An 18,486-nucleotide genomic window follows, 5' to 3' on the forward strand; every position below is an offset into this window, starting at 1 on the left:
ATGTCTACATTTGTGTCTCCTTGTCTCATCATCACATGATAGTTCTAAATAAGTGTCCCTGTCATACAGACAGTGTCTTTCATTAATAATATTCTGTAAAAACATGTCTGGTCATGTGGAAATATTAACTTGCTTGAAAACAAGCAAGGCTTTGGCAATGGAGAGTACCTGGTCATAGACAATCTGCCTTAATAAACCCCATGTATATTAATATGATGACTAGTGGCATGTAAAAGAACACCCATTACTCTTGGAGTGGTTGGCATTAGGAAGGGCATCCAGCCATAGGAACCATGCCAAATCAGATTGGAACCTGGTGTAGCCCTAAAGTTTACCAATTTCAGACAAACTGTCTAACCTATGCCAACATGGAAAGCAGACACTAAATGAAGATGATGATGATAGAAAAACACCAACATTAAAATACTAGCATTTGTAATGCTAGTCACAAAAACTTTACACTTAAAAGTAAAGTAATAATTCTAAAATGTGGATTCTTAGTTGAAGTATAAAAAGACATAGAAAGAGAACTTGTGGGGTTAATGTTTATTTAAAGCTACATACAATGGAAAATACTGAGGAATGGGATTTTGTTTTACAAAGGGACTGCAGGCAGATTTAGTAGAGAAGGCAATGAAATTAATGAGTGCACCTGTAGAGCAGGAATAGCCTTGGGTGAGCTGACAGACAATTAACACTGTTAAACATGATGTAAGATAAATTATGCAGTCAAAACCACCTGCAAAATACAATCTGTAACCTGCAAATTTGAGTCACTCAAAATCCTCACTAGGATAGTCACAATAAGACATACTTTTATCAGACCCAACACATTAACATTAGAAGTTACAATGTTATTGCTGTAGTTGTTGTTTAGCTATTGCTCAGTTGTGATTGAACAGTCATATAAAACAATGGTAATTAAGCTGGATGCTGTTGTGTATAATTTTAGGTATTTTGTAAAATTTTATAAACAGCTGTTGATGTGGGTATGGTAGTGTGGTTAGGAAACTTGCTTCTCAACTATATGGTTTCAGCTTCAGTTCTATTGCATGGAATCCTGTGCAAGTGTGTAAACTACAATAGCTCCAGGCTGAACGAAGTCTTGTGAGTGGATTTGGTAGATGGAAACTAAAAGAAACCAGTCATGTAAGTGTATGTGTGAGTGCGTATATATATGTGTGTGTGTGCAATGATAAGTGACCAAGACCTTTGGCGATATGCTGTGCTTGAGTAGACCCATCAAGCCAAGTGAAATCATAGTCGTGGCCGATGCTGGTGCTACATAATCAGCACCTGCGCCGGTGGCACCATAAATAGCACTCATTACACTCTTGGAGCGGTTGGCATTAGGAAAGGCATCCAGCCATAGAAACCATGCCAAATCAGATTGGAACCTGGGGCACACCTCCAGCTTACCAGTTTCAGTCAAACCGTCTAACCCATGCTAGTATGGAAAACAAATGCTAAATGATGATTATATATATATATATATATATATATATATATATATATAAAGTCCCTTTCTCTCATATATAAATCAAAACATTAAAACAATTAAATTAATTTAACCCTAGGTGATTGAGAATATTATTAAGATTTATATCTTTAAAAGTTTCATGGTACACAGGAAAGTCAAACATTTTTTGGTACTTGGAAAGCATTAAAAGTTAAAGAAACACTGAACAAGCTTTCATCCAGCCACATTGAATAAAAGAAGTAAATGCAATCAATCAAAAATTAATAGAGTCAACTGTTGAATATTTCATTAGTATCATATTTAAATCGTTTAACGTCCGTTCTCCATGCTAGCATGGGTTGGACGGTTCAACCGGGGATCTGGGAAGCCAGAAGGCTGCACCAGGCTCCAGTCTTATCTGGCAATGTTTCTACAGCTGGATGCCCTTCCTAACGCCAACCACTCCGTGAGTGTAGTGGGTGCTTTTTACGTGCTATCATCATCATATAATGTCCATTTTCCATGCTGGGATGGGTTGGATAGTTTGAATGGATCCAATGCATCAGAAAACTACATCTTGCTCCAATATCTACTTCCGTATCATGCCCCATCATCTACTACTGGATCCCTTCCTAATGCCAAATGCTTTACAGCATGTGCTGGGTGCTATTATTCATGACACCAGCACTAGAGAGGTTGTTATGCAATCTACAAACCTAGGATCCCCCATAACTGAGTTGGGTTACAGAAGAGAGGAAGGCAGTTTTATGCAATGATATGAGGGTTATGATGAGAGAGAAGGGGCCAGAACAGATTTCTTATTGTAACAAAGCTACACACATTAAAAAAAAAAGGAAAGGCCTGCAGTGATGGCGAGGACTTGGAATTTGTAGCAACCATAAGGGTTCTAGTTTTGTATCATCTTTAAGATGAGATGGAGTTACAATACTATTTGTTTTCTTGATATGTTCAGCAATGTTCTCCAGTTATCAGTAATCCACTATTATAACCCATCAAATAATATATTTCTTAACAAAAGACTAGACTAAAAAAGTCTATTAAAGACACGCATCTAATTACCTGAATCAGTGGCTATGGTGGCATTAGTAAATTCACCCAAAATCTCGGAAGACAATTCTCTTAAACAAGATATCAGTTATTCTGACAAACATACTGATATTTATCTTGTTAACAATTAGAACAGGTTTCAGGAAATACAAGCAAGAGAAATACATAAACACTAACACAATAAACCACATATTTTCCCTATTAGCTATTTTCCAGTCATACATACATCTATTTTTGGTTAAAAAAAAAGTGATAAACGAATCATCATCACACACTTTGTAAATAAATTAAATGGTAGATTTAATGACACCAAACTTGCAGCCCACAATAGCAAATCTCCCACTGTCACATATTTTCTTTTTCATCTCTACTGATTCTTGTAGAGAATACACACATCTGCATCATTTGTTAGGATCAGACATCTTCATATTTCTTTCTATTGACTGGTCCAATGTTGATGAGCACGTGTACAGAAATCCATATAAAAAATTATGCAGCTTTACAGCATGGTCATGTAAATGCAAGCAAAGTCAGTACAATGTCGATAGCTGAGCATTGCGGGTGGTTGCTGGGGCACATTTTTCTGGTACAAGAACTTTTAACTGATCGCCAAACCATGTTATCAAAGATCAATCTGCGATAAGCGTGACATGGTTCACAACTGAACATACCATGTTATCCCAGATCAGTGACGACGAACCAGTGATAATCAAGGCTACATGTACTATGGTTGGTTGATCTTAGGAAAAATGTCCTGTAACTCATATACATACATAATGCTTTCTCTGAAGGCATTAGTTATGTAAATGAAATAACTTCAAGAATCTTTGGGGAGGGGAGAGCAAGGTAAGCTTGTTCTATGCCTATACCTTTCGAAAGGACCATTAATAGTGTATTAAAAATAGGTCACAACTGGGAAACAAAAGCACACCCTTAATCTCATCTTACTAAGAGTTTATTCTACTCTATGAGATTCTATTTACAAATAATTGCAATGTTAACTTTCAATAAGGATTTCTCCCTTCGGTATACACACACACGTATTAATAAATACATAGAGAGATTCAGGTGCCTGTATACTATACTATATATATATATATATATATATATATATATATATATATGTATGTATATGCATGTATACAAGTGCCGTAGATTAACAACACGATATTACATGATTAAACAATTATTCGAAAATCCTAAAAATAATGTATTTACATTAGCTACGGAAAGGTATGAAAAGCCTTACATTATGCAGGAGTGCGAGAGGGAGATGAAGGGCACTATATATCTCTCTCTCTCATAGGTGGGTTTGTGTAAACAACGTATCATTTGGCATAAGCGACCTATATTTCATGCTGAAGATACCATGTGAGACTACATATGAAATATTCTAATATAAAAAGACCCCAACAAAGCTACTTTTATTTTGTGTACAGCACAGCTAATGCAAGAAAGGGGGAAGAAAACAAGTGAACAATACAAGGAAAATTGATTAAATAACACACACAAAAAAATAACATGCATGAGTCATTACCACTACTACTACAATTACAATAGCTATTCAGAATATGGAATAAAGCTACCAGCGAACGACACCATTTCCAACAACGTTAACGGCTAATACCGTTTCTGATAGCACAACTCAACCACCACCATTATTACTGCTATTACCGTTACAACAATTAAAAGAATTACAGTCACCATTTATGACAAACATTTCCATCAACAGCGCGAGTGTTTAAAAGAGAACAAGTGCCAACACCGCAAACGACTCCAACAACAAGCAGCACCAACCACTACTGACATCTAAAACGATCACCGTCCCGTATGATCATCGTCAGTCCTATACTGTACCACAGACACCCACCCCCATCATGTCTGTCTTCCTCATACCGCCGTTACTATGACCTACCTATATATATATGTATATATATATATATAAAACAACCGCTAACCATTTTAACACCATTACAGCTGTTACCAGCTACCTTCACTTCTACTATTATCCATTTATATATAATATATATATATATATATATATATATATATATATATATATTCTCTAACACAGCGGATATATATAAATATATTGATTCTACCCATAACATATTACTTATAAGTGTGTTATCGATTTGGGGAGAATCGGTTGACATGGTCCAATTCCAACTAGATTTGAACTCAGAAACGTGATGCAAAGCTGTATAGCATAAATAAATCTATTGAAATCTGGTTCTCTGCTGTCCAACCAACCAGCCACTCGACATGTTAGCTATAATAGTCAAATATTCCTCAAACTACACACACGAAATATTCTTTAAAATATGTGGGAAAGAGCACATTAATGTAGTCCAGAGTAAACTATGTCATAAAAAAAAAAGACGAGATGGTCATAACTGGAATACTTTGAATATAGGCCTGCTCAATCAAGACCGATCTGGAGTTCAACAACAACAACCACTAACAAGCAAATAAAGGAAGCTCTATTTAGTCGTTCAACCTGCTGGAAAGAGTAGCATCATCTATATGAAACCAAGTCTAACGTCTTTCAAAATGGAAGGACGGGAAAATGAGACGGTAACCATTAAAATGCCTTAGATCAAAGGTCTGTTCGATCAGAACTGACCAAGGGTTAAGCAACAATCAAAGCCAATACAAACCAAACATCGTAGATTGATATAAAAAAAACACACACAAGACATCGGTGATATAATGAAAAATGAGATCGCGCAGTGACATTCATGCATTTCCTTATCCATACACCTTGAAGATTTTAATCAATGTGAAAAAAAAGCTGGTTTCAACTGGAAATCGAAACTGGGTCGCGAGTTCGACTCCTTCGGGAACTTAAGACGACTTTGGGCCAGTGAAATTAGAACTCAAAACTCCAGAGACACGGAATTCTAAACACAGAAAGGAAGTAGAATGTAACGAGACGAGGTGAAGGGGAGGGTGGAAACAAGACATGTTATGTTGAGGGGAATAGGGAAAGGGTGAACGAAACTAATGGAAGTGGGAGGAGTATGATAAAACAAGAAAGAATAGAAATAGAGAGAGGGGGAGTCAAAAAGGGAGGGTGAGGATATGGATATATATATATATGGAAACGTGAAAAAATACATTTGAGATAAATTAAACGTGGACAGATATAAGAGAGAGGGGGCAGTCTATAGATATAAGTAATTGAACGAGCGGAGCCGTAGAGAGAAATATGTATATAGCTAGCTATAGAGACAACACGTACTACAGTTCCCGAGAAATTGTTTGTCTGTAACACACACAAAGTAACAGAAGAGTTGTAAAAACAAAAATTATATTTTTTTTTTACTTAGTGCAAAAAATATCTCATATAGAGCTCAATACGTTAGATACAATAAATATATCTATATCTATATGAAAACTGAGTCTGCTCTTAGTTTTGCCCTTGGCTAAGCTGTATATGTATACAAGAATGTGTTATATATGTCCGATCCATGTAAGCATGGAAAAGTGGACGCTAAAACGGTGTTTGTATGTATATATATATATATATATATTATATATAACACACACAATGCGTGTAGAGAATGAAAGGTATGTTTTGCGAGAGTAAGAGATTATAAAGAAAGTATAATTGAAAGATAAAGAGGGGGAGGATGGAAGAAAGAGAGAGAGGGAAGAGGAAAATGAGTGAAAAAGTCAGGCGACGTAACTAAACAATGTGAAGGGGGGAGCGATTGGCTAATATAATATATAAAAAAAACTTTCTGCTTGTCCAGACGGAGATCGCAAGAATACAATAAGAAAGATAGTTGGGTGGATGGACGAGAAAAAACAGCAACTCCCCCCACCACTGCCGCGGTATTTACAGCAAACCATAACATTGATGATGAAAATGCTAAAATGTCTTTCTAAAACAGGCACAAGGCCAACAATTTTAGGGAGGTGGGTAAGTCGATTACATCGACCTCAGTACTTGACTAGTACTGTAAAAATCGACCCCGAAAAGATGAAAGGCAAGTTTTGAACTCAAAACATAAACAGCCGGAAGGAATGCCACTAAGCATTTAATCGGACGCGCTAACAATTCTGCCAGCTCGCAATCTTAATAATAATCCTTTTTTTTTTTTTTTGGCTTGGCACAAAGCCAGCAATTTCGGAGGAAGTGGTAAGTCGATTACATTGACCCCGGTGCTCAACTGGTACTTATTTTAACGATCCCGAGAGGATGAAAGTCAAAGTCGGCCACCGCAGCATTTGAACTCAGAGCGTAAAGACGGACAGAATACCGCTAAGCATTTTGCCCGGCGCGCTAACGACTCTCTGCCGGCTTGTCGCCTCAATAATAATAGTAATAATAATGATGATTTCAAATTCTGGTACAAGGACAATGGTTTTTGAAGGGAGGGACAAGTCGATCACATCGACCCTAGTACTCGATTGGTTCTTTATTTTATCGGCTCCGAAAGGATGGAAGGTAAAGTTGACCTCGGCGGAATGACGGGGTAAAGAATATGCACACCACCCGGTGTAACCCTAACCCAAAATCCTAAGCACCGGGTGTGCGTATTCTTTACCTTCGCCGGCGGAATTCGGACCCAAACGTAAAGACGGACAAAATGCCGCTAAGCATTTTATCCGACGCGCTAACTATTCTGCTAGCTTGAATAAAAATTTCAATCATATAATAATAGGTAAGCTCTTCAAGAGAGACAAAAGCTCATTTGAAAAGTATGAGTTTCACAAAAAAAGAAAAAAAAGTTTTTTATTATATTATTGCTATTGTTGATGTCGCCGCAGCGGCTGGCGGCGGCTGCTGCTGCTGCTGTTGTTATGACGGGCTCTGTGGTTAGAAACTCAAGCGCACGACACCAGTTTCGATTTCCAATTGGAGAAATCGTTCTCACACACGTCACTAACGTTCGGGAAATGCATGATTTTCGCACAATTTAATTTCCCCCCACTTCTTGAGAATATCAAAGCTTTGTTCTATGTAGTAAAGACTTTTTTCCTCCTTTCATAACCGTTTTTTCTCTTTTATTATTAGGAAGACGGCAGTGCGAGAAAGCTTTCACAAGCGAACCCCGTCCACCTGTCTTCAAGTGTAAACACTGATATTTCTTCAGTAATGAACAAAGCGCGAGGTTTTAAAAAAGGGTGGGAGGTGAAATGCGTGATGATGTTTATTCCTGTCTTTCTAAAAATCATTAGCAACATAAGTAAAACATGTTTGTACGTGCGCGCGTGCGTATATATATATATATATATATATAGGACATTTGTTGGCGCAATAGACACACACTATATTATATATATATATATAATATATATATATATATATTACACACACACACACACACATATATATATATTTATATATATAGAGCCAACAAATGTCCTAATGTACGACACAAACTGTTAGTAGTGAGAGAGAAAGAGGGGGAGGATTATAAGGTGGAGAGAGTGCTGAGCGTTATGTCGATTTCCGTGGGACCGTGTGCTTCATAATACCAGTGTTTTACTACCCAAATAAAACTAGAAATATAGGTGTAATAGTGTAGTATAGAATACCCTTTTGCAACAACGCCTTAACAGAATATGTTGTACAGGCCACGAGATTAAAGCTTAGTAAATAGTATCTTTATACTCGAATGAGATGAAAGATAATAAACGGCATTCTTTGCCCTAATAGAGAGAAAAAACATAAATAGCATTTATATATATATATATATATATATATATATACACACAGAATAAAGTATTAATAGATGTGTGATGCTGCAGGTTAAAGAATAAAAGCATATGCCCACGAGATAAAGTATTAATATTGCTACGGGATAACAAAAATATATATCAATAAATTTATATACTACAGCAAAGAGATAGAGTATTATTATTATTAAAAGCTGTATACCCCACAGGATAAAGCCTTTATATAATTGTATAGCCATGGGAAACATTAACCCGTAATATATATTTATATATAGCGAGAGACAGGGTAATGCAGATAAACACAATTAGGCTTTATATATATAAACGAGTATATACACCTATATAAAGAAAACATCTGAATCACAGCACCTTCCTAGTGAAATTATCGATTCAATATCAAGGTCCATATGTATTATTATTGTTGTTGTTTAATCCCACCTTGTCCGAAATGTAAAATAACACAATGTCACGTACACAGGGGGAAGCTCTGCTGAACTCAATCGTTAATCAATTGATAAGAGGGAATGGGAAAGAAAAAAAAAAGCCACGCAAAATCGATAATATTTACAACTCACTAACTACAATGGAGTAAAGTAAAATCAACAAAGTGAAAAAGATCCTCTATGCAAAGTGAATGATTGGCGGCGATAAAACACTTTGGTCGGTCTCTCACAAACAAATAACTAGATATAGGACTAACACTAGTCTATCAGTTGTATAAATATATAGTCTTACTACAAACAATTTAGCTTGCTTTATCTTGTGGAATCATTTCAATAAGGTGTAGTATGTGTGTGTATGTGTATATATACATATATATATATTATATATATAATGTCTATATCTGTAGCATATTCCTACATACATAACACAACAAACATGTTTAACATAAGTATAGCTGAAAAACTATATACATGTGTGTGTTATAAATACACGTGTGTATATGAAAGTGAACTATTATTAATGTATAAAAACAAATAGCAAAGTATACGAGTTATGAAAGCCGGATATGCACATACACATATGTAAATATATATATAATTATGTATGAGTGTGTAAGTATATATGTATGAATGATTTGTATCGTTTCAATAACAGACTGTTACAAGTGTATAAAGGATACGCTACACGATAGAGTCCACTGCAAAATAAAACAAGGGTGGAAAATAAACATAGGCTCTCAGATATAAATAAATTAATAAAAACAACATAAACGCATATTTCGAAAACAATAACGACTAGCGAAAAAGAGTGAGTAGCAATAGTAAAAAAGAATTAAACATACCGCCTTTTCCAAATGCGTCTGAGCGAGATCTATGTTTTTTGTATGGGCCAGTAATATGTTACCCAGTTGTAGATGTGTCCTTGACTCAATCCGAGGAGGTGGTTTGAAATTGAAAATAGATTGTAGACAATGAATACATAACCGAATATTAGGAGGGTTCGACGTCCGGAATGTTTCTGCCAAACCTAAAAGGGAAACATACCAAGGTTCGGCATCAGCGGCCGACGCCATTTTGCTAGCTTAAATTTTGAATGCGGAATAGTGGTGCTGAGCTGATCTTTTTTTATTTTACGCTCCAAATATTAATTTTATCTCGGAAAGATTTTCTAAATAATAAAATATTAATTTAATTTCCATTTATTAAATATTACTGATTTAATTATTTTATGAAAACTTTCATTCCTCTGCACTCGACAGGTCAGAGCCAAGTTGCTCCAATCTAGGTCAAGCTGCGTTATATGGATTTCACTGGACGATGTGTTGATAAGTTGGTGTATGTATGTATGTATGTATGCGTGTGTATGTGTGTGTATATATATATATATATATATATATATATACATGTATACGTATGTATATATGCGTGTGATATATATATGTATGTATATAGTTTCTGTGTGCGTATACACATAAGTATATCTGTATATATAGTGAATTACGCGTGTCATTATTGTGTCTGTATAAAGAACCTTCACACACAAGTTGAATGCTCTCGCTCTGGTTTCGATTTCGCCAAGAGCCATTTCTTTTCATTTACTGCTTTTATGCCAAACGCATGTTAACTTTTATAACTTCTCATTTCCCTTTCCTCTAATTAAAAATGTCAGGTTTCATGCTTGTAGAATAGAAAAACACTTTTTTTTTCTTTGGAGAAGAGGTGTGGACTAAAAGTAAAGCAAAAATAAAAAAGACCCATATGGGAATTTATTGTTATATATGTGTGTATTAGTATATATATATATATATATATATATATATATATATATATATATATATATATATATATAATTAATAATATCAAAGGGTAATTCTATATGTTTAAATGTACACTGTATTTTATATATATATATATATATATATATATATATATATATATATATGCGTGTGTGCGTATGTGTGTGCATATATATGGGTGGGTGTGCGTATGCATATATGTATATATAATTATAAATATTACTGAACAAGTCAAGGGATGTTTGATGTTTTGTTGCTAGCATAATTTATAAACAAACATACACCCGCAACAGAAATTTTAATAACTTCTATATGTGTACATATATGTGCACGCATGTCTCTTCTCTGTATCTATTTACTCTTAACAGCTTAATAATAATGCCTGTGTTTATAACTTGAACAGATGGCTGGGAATGCACGTGTGCAAGTTGGAATTCGATGCATTAGGCACACACATATTGATAAGCAAGGGCCAAGAATGTATATGTGAGGTGTGGGTGGATTGTTTGGGTGGTGGAAATACGAAATTTAATGCAGATCGAAGACTGAAGACCAGAGTATTTCTGAAATCACAAAAATACCTTATTGCAAATTTGCTCCGTCTGATAGTATTTTCGGTATAAAAAAAAATAATAAAATAGATTTTTAAAATTCACTATCTGATTTTTAATGATTTAAAATTAAATCACTAATTCATTCACATTCCTGTCTGTTTGTAGTATATGTATACTTGCCTATGTAATATATATGTGTTTATATATACATACGCATATACATATAAATATATATATATATATATTTACATACATACAAGCATGCACATATACATACATATACATACGCACACACATGTATAAGTATGTTTACATATATATGTCTGCGTGTGTGCGGGAGCGTTACATGTTTAGATAGATAGATAGATGTTGTTGTTATATGTATTCGTGAACAAATAGCCTCATTGGACATTTAAGCTGAAAGAGGAGTCCAACAGACCAATCGCTAGTTCACGGCATTATAGAGAGAGGGTGGAGGTGACAGGAGGTGTTTGTGCCTTCGGTATTTAAAACTGTATTCCGTCAGTTAAAATGATTCCGACTGTAGCTTGCAGATATCTGTTCCATGAATTAATAGCCGAGGGTAGGAAACTCCTGGCCGGTGTGTGACACTTGGCATCAGGTATTGAGAGAAAGTGTACAGGTGTGAAGATGTTTGCACTCCTATAACGACTTCTTTTATATTGTAGTGGTACTATATAGCTCTGGAGTTCCGATGAACTGAAGCTGGAATACATCTTGTCTACTTTTTTTTATTATATAATGTAAGTTGATGAAAGCAACAATTACGACTATCCTGAAGGTTGTCTTTTCGATACAGTTGAGTTGAGTATGTTATGCGAAGCAGTCATCCGTTAGAAACAAACATACTTCCATGATGCTTCGGACTTGCGCTTTGTAGACGGTGACTCTTCCTTCCGTATCCAGTTTGTTCCCGATTTTACATCGCACTCCAAGTCTCTCTGCAGTTCAGTTTTACAGACAGTGGAGATTTATTTTTCCTATAATAGCTTGCTCTCCTCTCTCTCTCGTAACAACTTTCAAGCTCCTGTTTCATAGAAAACTTACAATTCAAGGGTTTATGTACGTCTTCTCTTTGGTGAAACCGTTTGCTTTGTACTTTGTTGATTCATATGTTACCTTCATCCGCCGAGGCTTTTTTTTTTATCACGTTAAAAACTATATAAGCAAAAGTCGCCATCTGACTATCATACTAAATGTATACACATTGTGGAATTGTCTGAGATAAAATCACTTCATAGATTTCTTGCATTAAAAATACAATGTGGTAAGAAGCTTGCTTCCCAACCACATGGTTCTGGGTTCAATCTTTGGAGTGGATTTGATAGGCGGAAACTGAAATAAGCCCGTCATATATATTTTTTATTTGTTTGTCATTTGACTGCGGCCATGCTGGAGCACCGTCTTTAGTCGAGCAAATCGACCCCCATGACTTATTCTTTGTAAGCCTAGTACTTATTCTATCGGTCTCTTATACCGAACCGCTAAGTTACGGGGATGTAAACACACCAGCATCGGTTGTCAAGAGTCATTGGAGGAACAGGCACACAAGCATATATATTATATATATATATATACTACGGGTTTCTTTCAGTTTCCTTCTACCAAATCCACTCACAAGGCTTTGGTCAGCCTGAGGCTATAGTAGAAGATACTTGCCCAAGGTGCCACGCAGTGGGACTGAAACCGGAACCATGTGGTTGGTAAGCAAGGTACTTACCACACAACCACTCCTGCGCCTCTGTGTGTGTGCGTGTGTGTGTGTGTGTGTGTGTTCCCCGCTACCGTCTGGTGACCAGTTTTGGTGTGGTTGCGTCCCCGTAAAATAGCGGTTCGGAAAAAGGAGCGATAGAATAAGTACCAGGTTTAAAAACGAAGTACTGGAGTCGATTCATTCGGCAAAAATCCAAGCGGTGCCCCAGCATGGCCACTGTCTAATGACTGAAACAAGTAACAGATTATATATACATACATACATACATACATACATATATATATATATATATATATATATATATATATATATATATATATATATATATATATATATATATATATATATATATATATACTTTATTTAAAGCAGCAGAAAATTCAACAAAATCTGTTACTCTGAGTTTCTCGTTTCTCGTAGCAAAAACTGTCTGATGAACGGCAACGAGAAACTCAGAGTAACAGATTTTGTTGAATTTTTTGCTGCTTTAAATAAAGCATATTACTCTACCACTGGTATTTGAGTACTCTTTTTTCCAACTTGTTTCACATTTATGTGTTTACTCCGGTATATATATATATATATATATATATATATATATATATAAGAAAAAGAGATGTCAAACGGATAAACGATTATCTTATCAACTTCATTAGCTTACGGCTGTTTCCGCTATAAGATGTGGTGGACTTATAACTGAGTGTCAGATTCACACATTACTGTTTCATCACAGCTTCAAATATGAAGTGCAATTTATTTGGGAAAACAAATAAACTGCACATGAGTACGCCACATCTTAGAGTGGAAAGAGCTGGAAGCTAATGAAGTTCATAAGATAATCGTTTATTAATTTATCATCTTTATTCTTATTACCATAAATCCTCGAGTATAGTCCGCCCTTGAGTATAATACGCAGGAGATTTTTAGGGGGCTGTACCTCTGGAAAACTTAAACCTTGTGTATAATACGCACCTCTTCTCTGACTTGAGTCAAGGAGGTCTTGGTTTGTAAAAATGTATACGGTAACGTCCTTTATCATCATTGTATATGTAACATAATGCAAACGTGTAGCTTTTTTATGCATTTTGTTAGCAAAAAAATAAAGAAATAACAGTAATAACATTTAATAAATGTTGCTTACTGCAAGTTATGGATGATTCTTTTATGACTTCATTACTTTCAGGCTTAACTTAAGGTATTTTCGCGCCGGACATCACAAAATGCATCTGAATAAACATTGCCGGACAGCAAATAGAGACTCGGACATTGCTTAGAAAATATTTTTTCATTTTTAACCTTGTATATAGTACGCACTAGGGATTTTGACTTTTAAATTTTGGGGAAAAAATGCGGATTATACTCGAGGATTTACGGTACCTCTCTGTACTCGGTTAACGCTTCATTCAAAGGCATACGTGTATTGAGTTCTATGCCAGGTTATTAGTCTCACAATGCCTAAGCGAAATATTCGTGCTTCGATATATTTAAGAAACAATGAACAAAAAACATTCACTGGTATTGAGGAAGCTTGCCGGGCTGTAGGAAAACTCGGTATACTCAATTGAAACAATATTATTTAAGCTATCAAATTTTTACTGTCATAAAAAATAATCCGAAGACATACTTGCTCTTCCCTTACGTAAGGCCACTTTTACCTGTTGATTTTTCTAGCGTAAGCAACGTGGAGTCATTTGCTTATTCTCATAAATACAAACCTCATCTTGGCAGACGTTCACAAAATCATCTATGAAAAAGAATAGAAGCATACAAAGTACTAACCCTTATGGTTGATGCTTTAATGGATGACATAAAAGTATTAACTTGAAAGAATGATATTTTAGGCTTCCCCTTATGAAGATAGCTTTGGCACCTTAAAATAACGTAGCAGTTTTCCACCTATCCACTTTGGTTTCAGACTATTGTGTCGGGCTCTGTCAAAGGCTCCTTTTATGTCCAGGGATATCATAAACCTCCCAAATTTATGTCCACGTATTTATTTCACCTGAGAAAGGATATTGGTCGTCTATATATTGTTTGATCAGAATCTGATCTACATGCTCCTAAGGAACTATTTCTGTGCCCCCAATAGATAAGCCTTTCAGTTGACTGACAGTTGATTCTATTTCTGTATTGATAATGATAAGTAATGATGCGAGCCGAATATTCTTACATACATAGAGATGTTACATAAATAAGTCTTATACCATTTACGTATAAAATTGCTCACATTACGATGGAGTCAACAGCAAAATCGCTAACGCTAGCATCAAGTTCGGTACACTTCCTAATGGAGTCTGAGATAGAAAGGGTCTAAAACTCTAAAGCATGTTGAAGGTCCACGAAGCCATTGTTCTACCAACTTTGTTACGTGCCAATGAGACGCGAACTGTTTACAGTAGGGATACTACAAAATTTAGGTAGATTCGCCGGAACTACCAATGTAAAATCTTGCACATTCGTTGGCAGAACAGAGTTTCAGAGATTGTTACTGAAATCCTCAATTGCTCGATGTCGCCCAGCATCTATTCGCCTTCGCAGGGTCCAGCTGCCCTAGTAAAACCACATTGCTAGAATAAATGACGAACGTTTTCCATCTTTTTTACAACAGGTTGATTCGAAGGAAAGGATCATATAAGCTGAGTAAAAGAGTGAAGTTACATACACACACACAAATATATACAAATATACGTATCTACCTGTGCCCCTTCTTCTCTTCCTAACTCCTCTCCATAGAACCGCCTTCCCATCCGGCCCCTAAACAATATTCTTCTTCTTTCTTGGTTCTTGTGTTTTACTCGTTTTTCCACATTCATATGGTGGCTGCCCCTCGTTATCGAGTATGGCCATTGCACGAAGCTTAATCAAAGTTGTTATCGTGCAATGCCTGTGCAAGAAGATTTTTTTTTAAAGTGAGGAAAGGCTGTGCACTGAGTCAATCCCACTCACTAAGCAACAGCAGCCATAATCCGAAAAGAAGAACAAGTCAACATCATGGGTAATCACTGAGCCGCAGGTTTTATGTCGGAGTTATCCCAGTAACCTGAGTTACCATCTCCTAGAAGGATGCCTTAACAAAGGCTAGGAGTCCTTCACTCCCAATGGTTTAATCGCGCGATCGGGTATTCAGTCCGATTATTTCTATGTCCCCGCGCATGATACAGCCTTAAGACATTTATTGGATGGCCGTTGACTTTCAAGAGTTCCTCCGCCCTTTGACGGATTTCGTTTTTCATCCCGCAGAGTGACCAATAAACACCCTCCTCACCAAGTAAGCTTGGTGGGGTTGCCGGTTTAGTCGCCAACGACCCGACCATGCAACAGGTTGTAATGGGTTACATGTTACCAGTAGCACATTCATATACATACATACATACATACATACATACATACATACATACATACATACATATATACATACACACACACATACATACATATGCATACACACGTGTGTATATATATATATATATATATATATATATATATATATCAAAATTGAGGGAATGGAGCCGGTAAAATCCGGGCTACATATGTTTCCTAGCTAGCAGAACCTTGGAAGTAATAATTATTCAACGAGGGGTACATCACTAGCAAACCCTAGTTACTCTACCAAAGAAAAAAAAGCATTTTTCAGCTTATCGAATTTTGATGTGGAAAAAATCTACGCCAGTAAACTATTATTGTTTCTGAAAGTGTTTTTACCTACCACGGACTGCTCGATGCTTACTAACGTCCTACGGCTAGATCCCTGGATCATACAATTACATATACACTCATACATACCTACCTACATACATACCCCACACACACACACATAATTATAATAGAATTATAATAGAATATTTTTGTTGTTTTTGTAAAATCTCAGAAAATAATTAAAAATTCACATTTTTTATCAAATTATTTTGTTATATTTGTCTATCTATCCAACTGTATTATACATGAAGCACCAGCTTGCTAGAAAGGAGAGTCAAAATCCTCAATTTGTCCACCAATCTCACTGAAAATATTCAACGGACCAACAAATTTAGATTTACTGCAAATAATAAAAATAATAATAATAATAATAATAATAATAATAATAATAATAATAAAAATAATAATAATAATAATAATAATAAGAAGAAGAAGAAGAAGAAGAAGAAGAAGAAGAAGAAGAAGAAGAAGAAGAAGAAGAAGAAGAAGAAGAAGAAGACTGGTGATGATGATGATGATTTGCTTTATTTGCCACCAGGGTGAAGGTGAGGGGGTCAATACAAAGACAGACATAAAGTGTGTGGGTTTACATATAAAGGAATGATAAAATAAAAAGTATACACGGTATACATTAGAAGATGGGAAGTATACAGAGTAAATGACACGAGAAAAAAGAGGGCAAAAATGTGATAATGATGGGATCCCCTTGATTCAGGAGGACCTCAAGCGATAATCAAGGAACCCCACCGTCCAAGATTACCCTGAATACCAAGGACGAGTGCCCTCTCCAAATCCCTTTCTTCTGACTCACAGCTCTACACTGAGAGTGGTGCCATCCACTCTTGCTATTTTCGCAACTTTCGCCCACCTTTTCATAAATTCACTCGAGAACAGCACCTCCCTCTCCACCCGCATTTTCCTTTTCAAGTGGAACTTGAAAAAGTCGATGAGGGCTTTGCCAAAGAGGTAAGTTTCTGTCTTCATTCCGTTCAGCCTTGTCCACCTGATAATCTCTTTCGCCACAGCCACCAGACAAAGGAAGACTGCCTTGCCAGTCCGATTAAAGGAGGGCGGCGGAGCAATCATCATTATGGACTCGGACGATAGACGGATCTGTCCTCCACGCGACAGCAGCTGTTCGACATAGCTCCACAAGTCAGCAGTGCCCGGACACTGAACGAGTACATGCAGAACGGTTTCGTCGCTCTGCAAGCACCTCCGACAAGACCGTCTGACAGCACATCCGTGCCTGTAGAGTTTATCTCAAACCAGTAGCGGCCCCCAGTAGCACTGCCAGGCCAAAGACATCTGGAAATTATCCGTAACAGTCTCCGACCGGGAAGTCCTCCGGAATAGACTTGCCAGTTCGTCTTCGTCGACGCCTAGGGTCTCCCCGAGGACGTCGTCGCACTTTCCTGCAACTAATCTTCTGTAAATATCTAAAGTGGAACATCCACCGATCCTACTGCCCGACTTGTAGAGGGCAGTGAGCGCCTGACGACATTTTAAGTGCCAGGCGCTCAGTCTCAACCTATCCTTTACCCAGGACTGTAGCTCCGCCAAGGAGACGAGCTGCTGAAAGGCGTGTCTCACAAACGTAGCCCACACACGTTCACCTTCTAGAAATTGCTACAGGTGATGCAACCTGAGTACGTGTCTGCGCATTAAAATCATAATAATAATATCTATATGTATATTCATTTGAATATTTAATCATTTATATATAGAGAGAGATAGATAGATAGATAGATAGACACACACACACACACAATATATATATATCAAGTACTGTTTCTCACGTCTTGTACCTATGTGACAAATTTTACATTTCTGTATCTTACGCCGTTTGTTCCGGCACTTTACGTTTTGAGTTCAATTCGCGCCGAGATCAACTTTACTTTTCATCTTTTTGGTGTCAATAAAATAAAGTACCAGCCAAGTCCTGGGTCGATAGAATTGACTAAATTGCTGGCCTTATGCCTGTTGCTTAACATAGCTATTTAATAATAGCTGACAAATGTTAGTTTATATGTTGGTTGCTCAC

The 18,486-nt window shown here is 36.4% G+C and overlaps 1 protein-coding gene across 1 annotated transcript in view; it reads right to left on the bottom strand.

Annotated features, from left to right (window-relative positions):
* LOC115229491 (MAU2 chromatid cohesion factor homolog) overlaps nucleotides 1-9,943 on the bottom strand; it is a 71,045-nt gene extending 61,102 nt beyond the window's left edge. The window contains exons 1-2 of the mRNA XM_029799831.2: nucleotides 9,504-9,943; nucleotides 9,342-9,359 (exon numbers count right to left, since the gene is read on the bottom strand). Of these exons, the coding sequence (XP_029655691.1) occupies nucleotides 9,342-9,359; nucleotides 9,504-9,734 (249 nt within the window). The 5' untranslated portion in view covers nucleotides 9,735-9,943. The remainder of the gene's footprint in view (nucleotides 1-9,341; nucleotides 9,360-9,503) is intronic.
* Nucleotides 9,944-18,486: the final 8,543 nt, after the last annotated feature.

This window comes from Octopus sinensis, linkage group LG2 (assembly GCF_006345805.1).
Source record: "Octopus sinensis linkage group LG2, ASM634580v1, whole genome shotgun sequence".
Classification (NCBI taxonomy): Eukaryota; Metazoa; Mollusca; class Cephalopoda; order Octopoda; family Octopodidae; genus Octopus; species Octopus sinensis.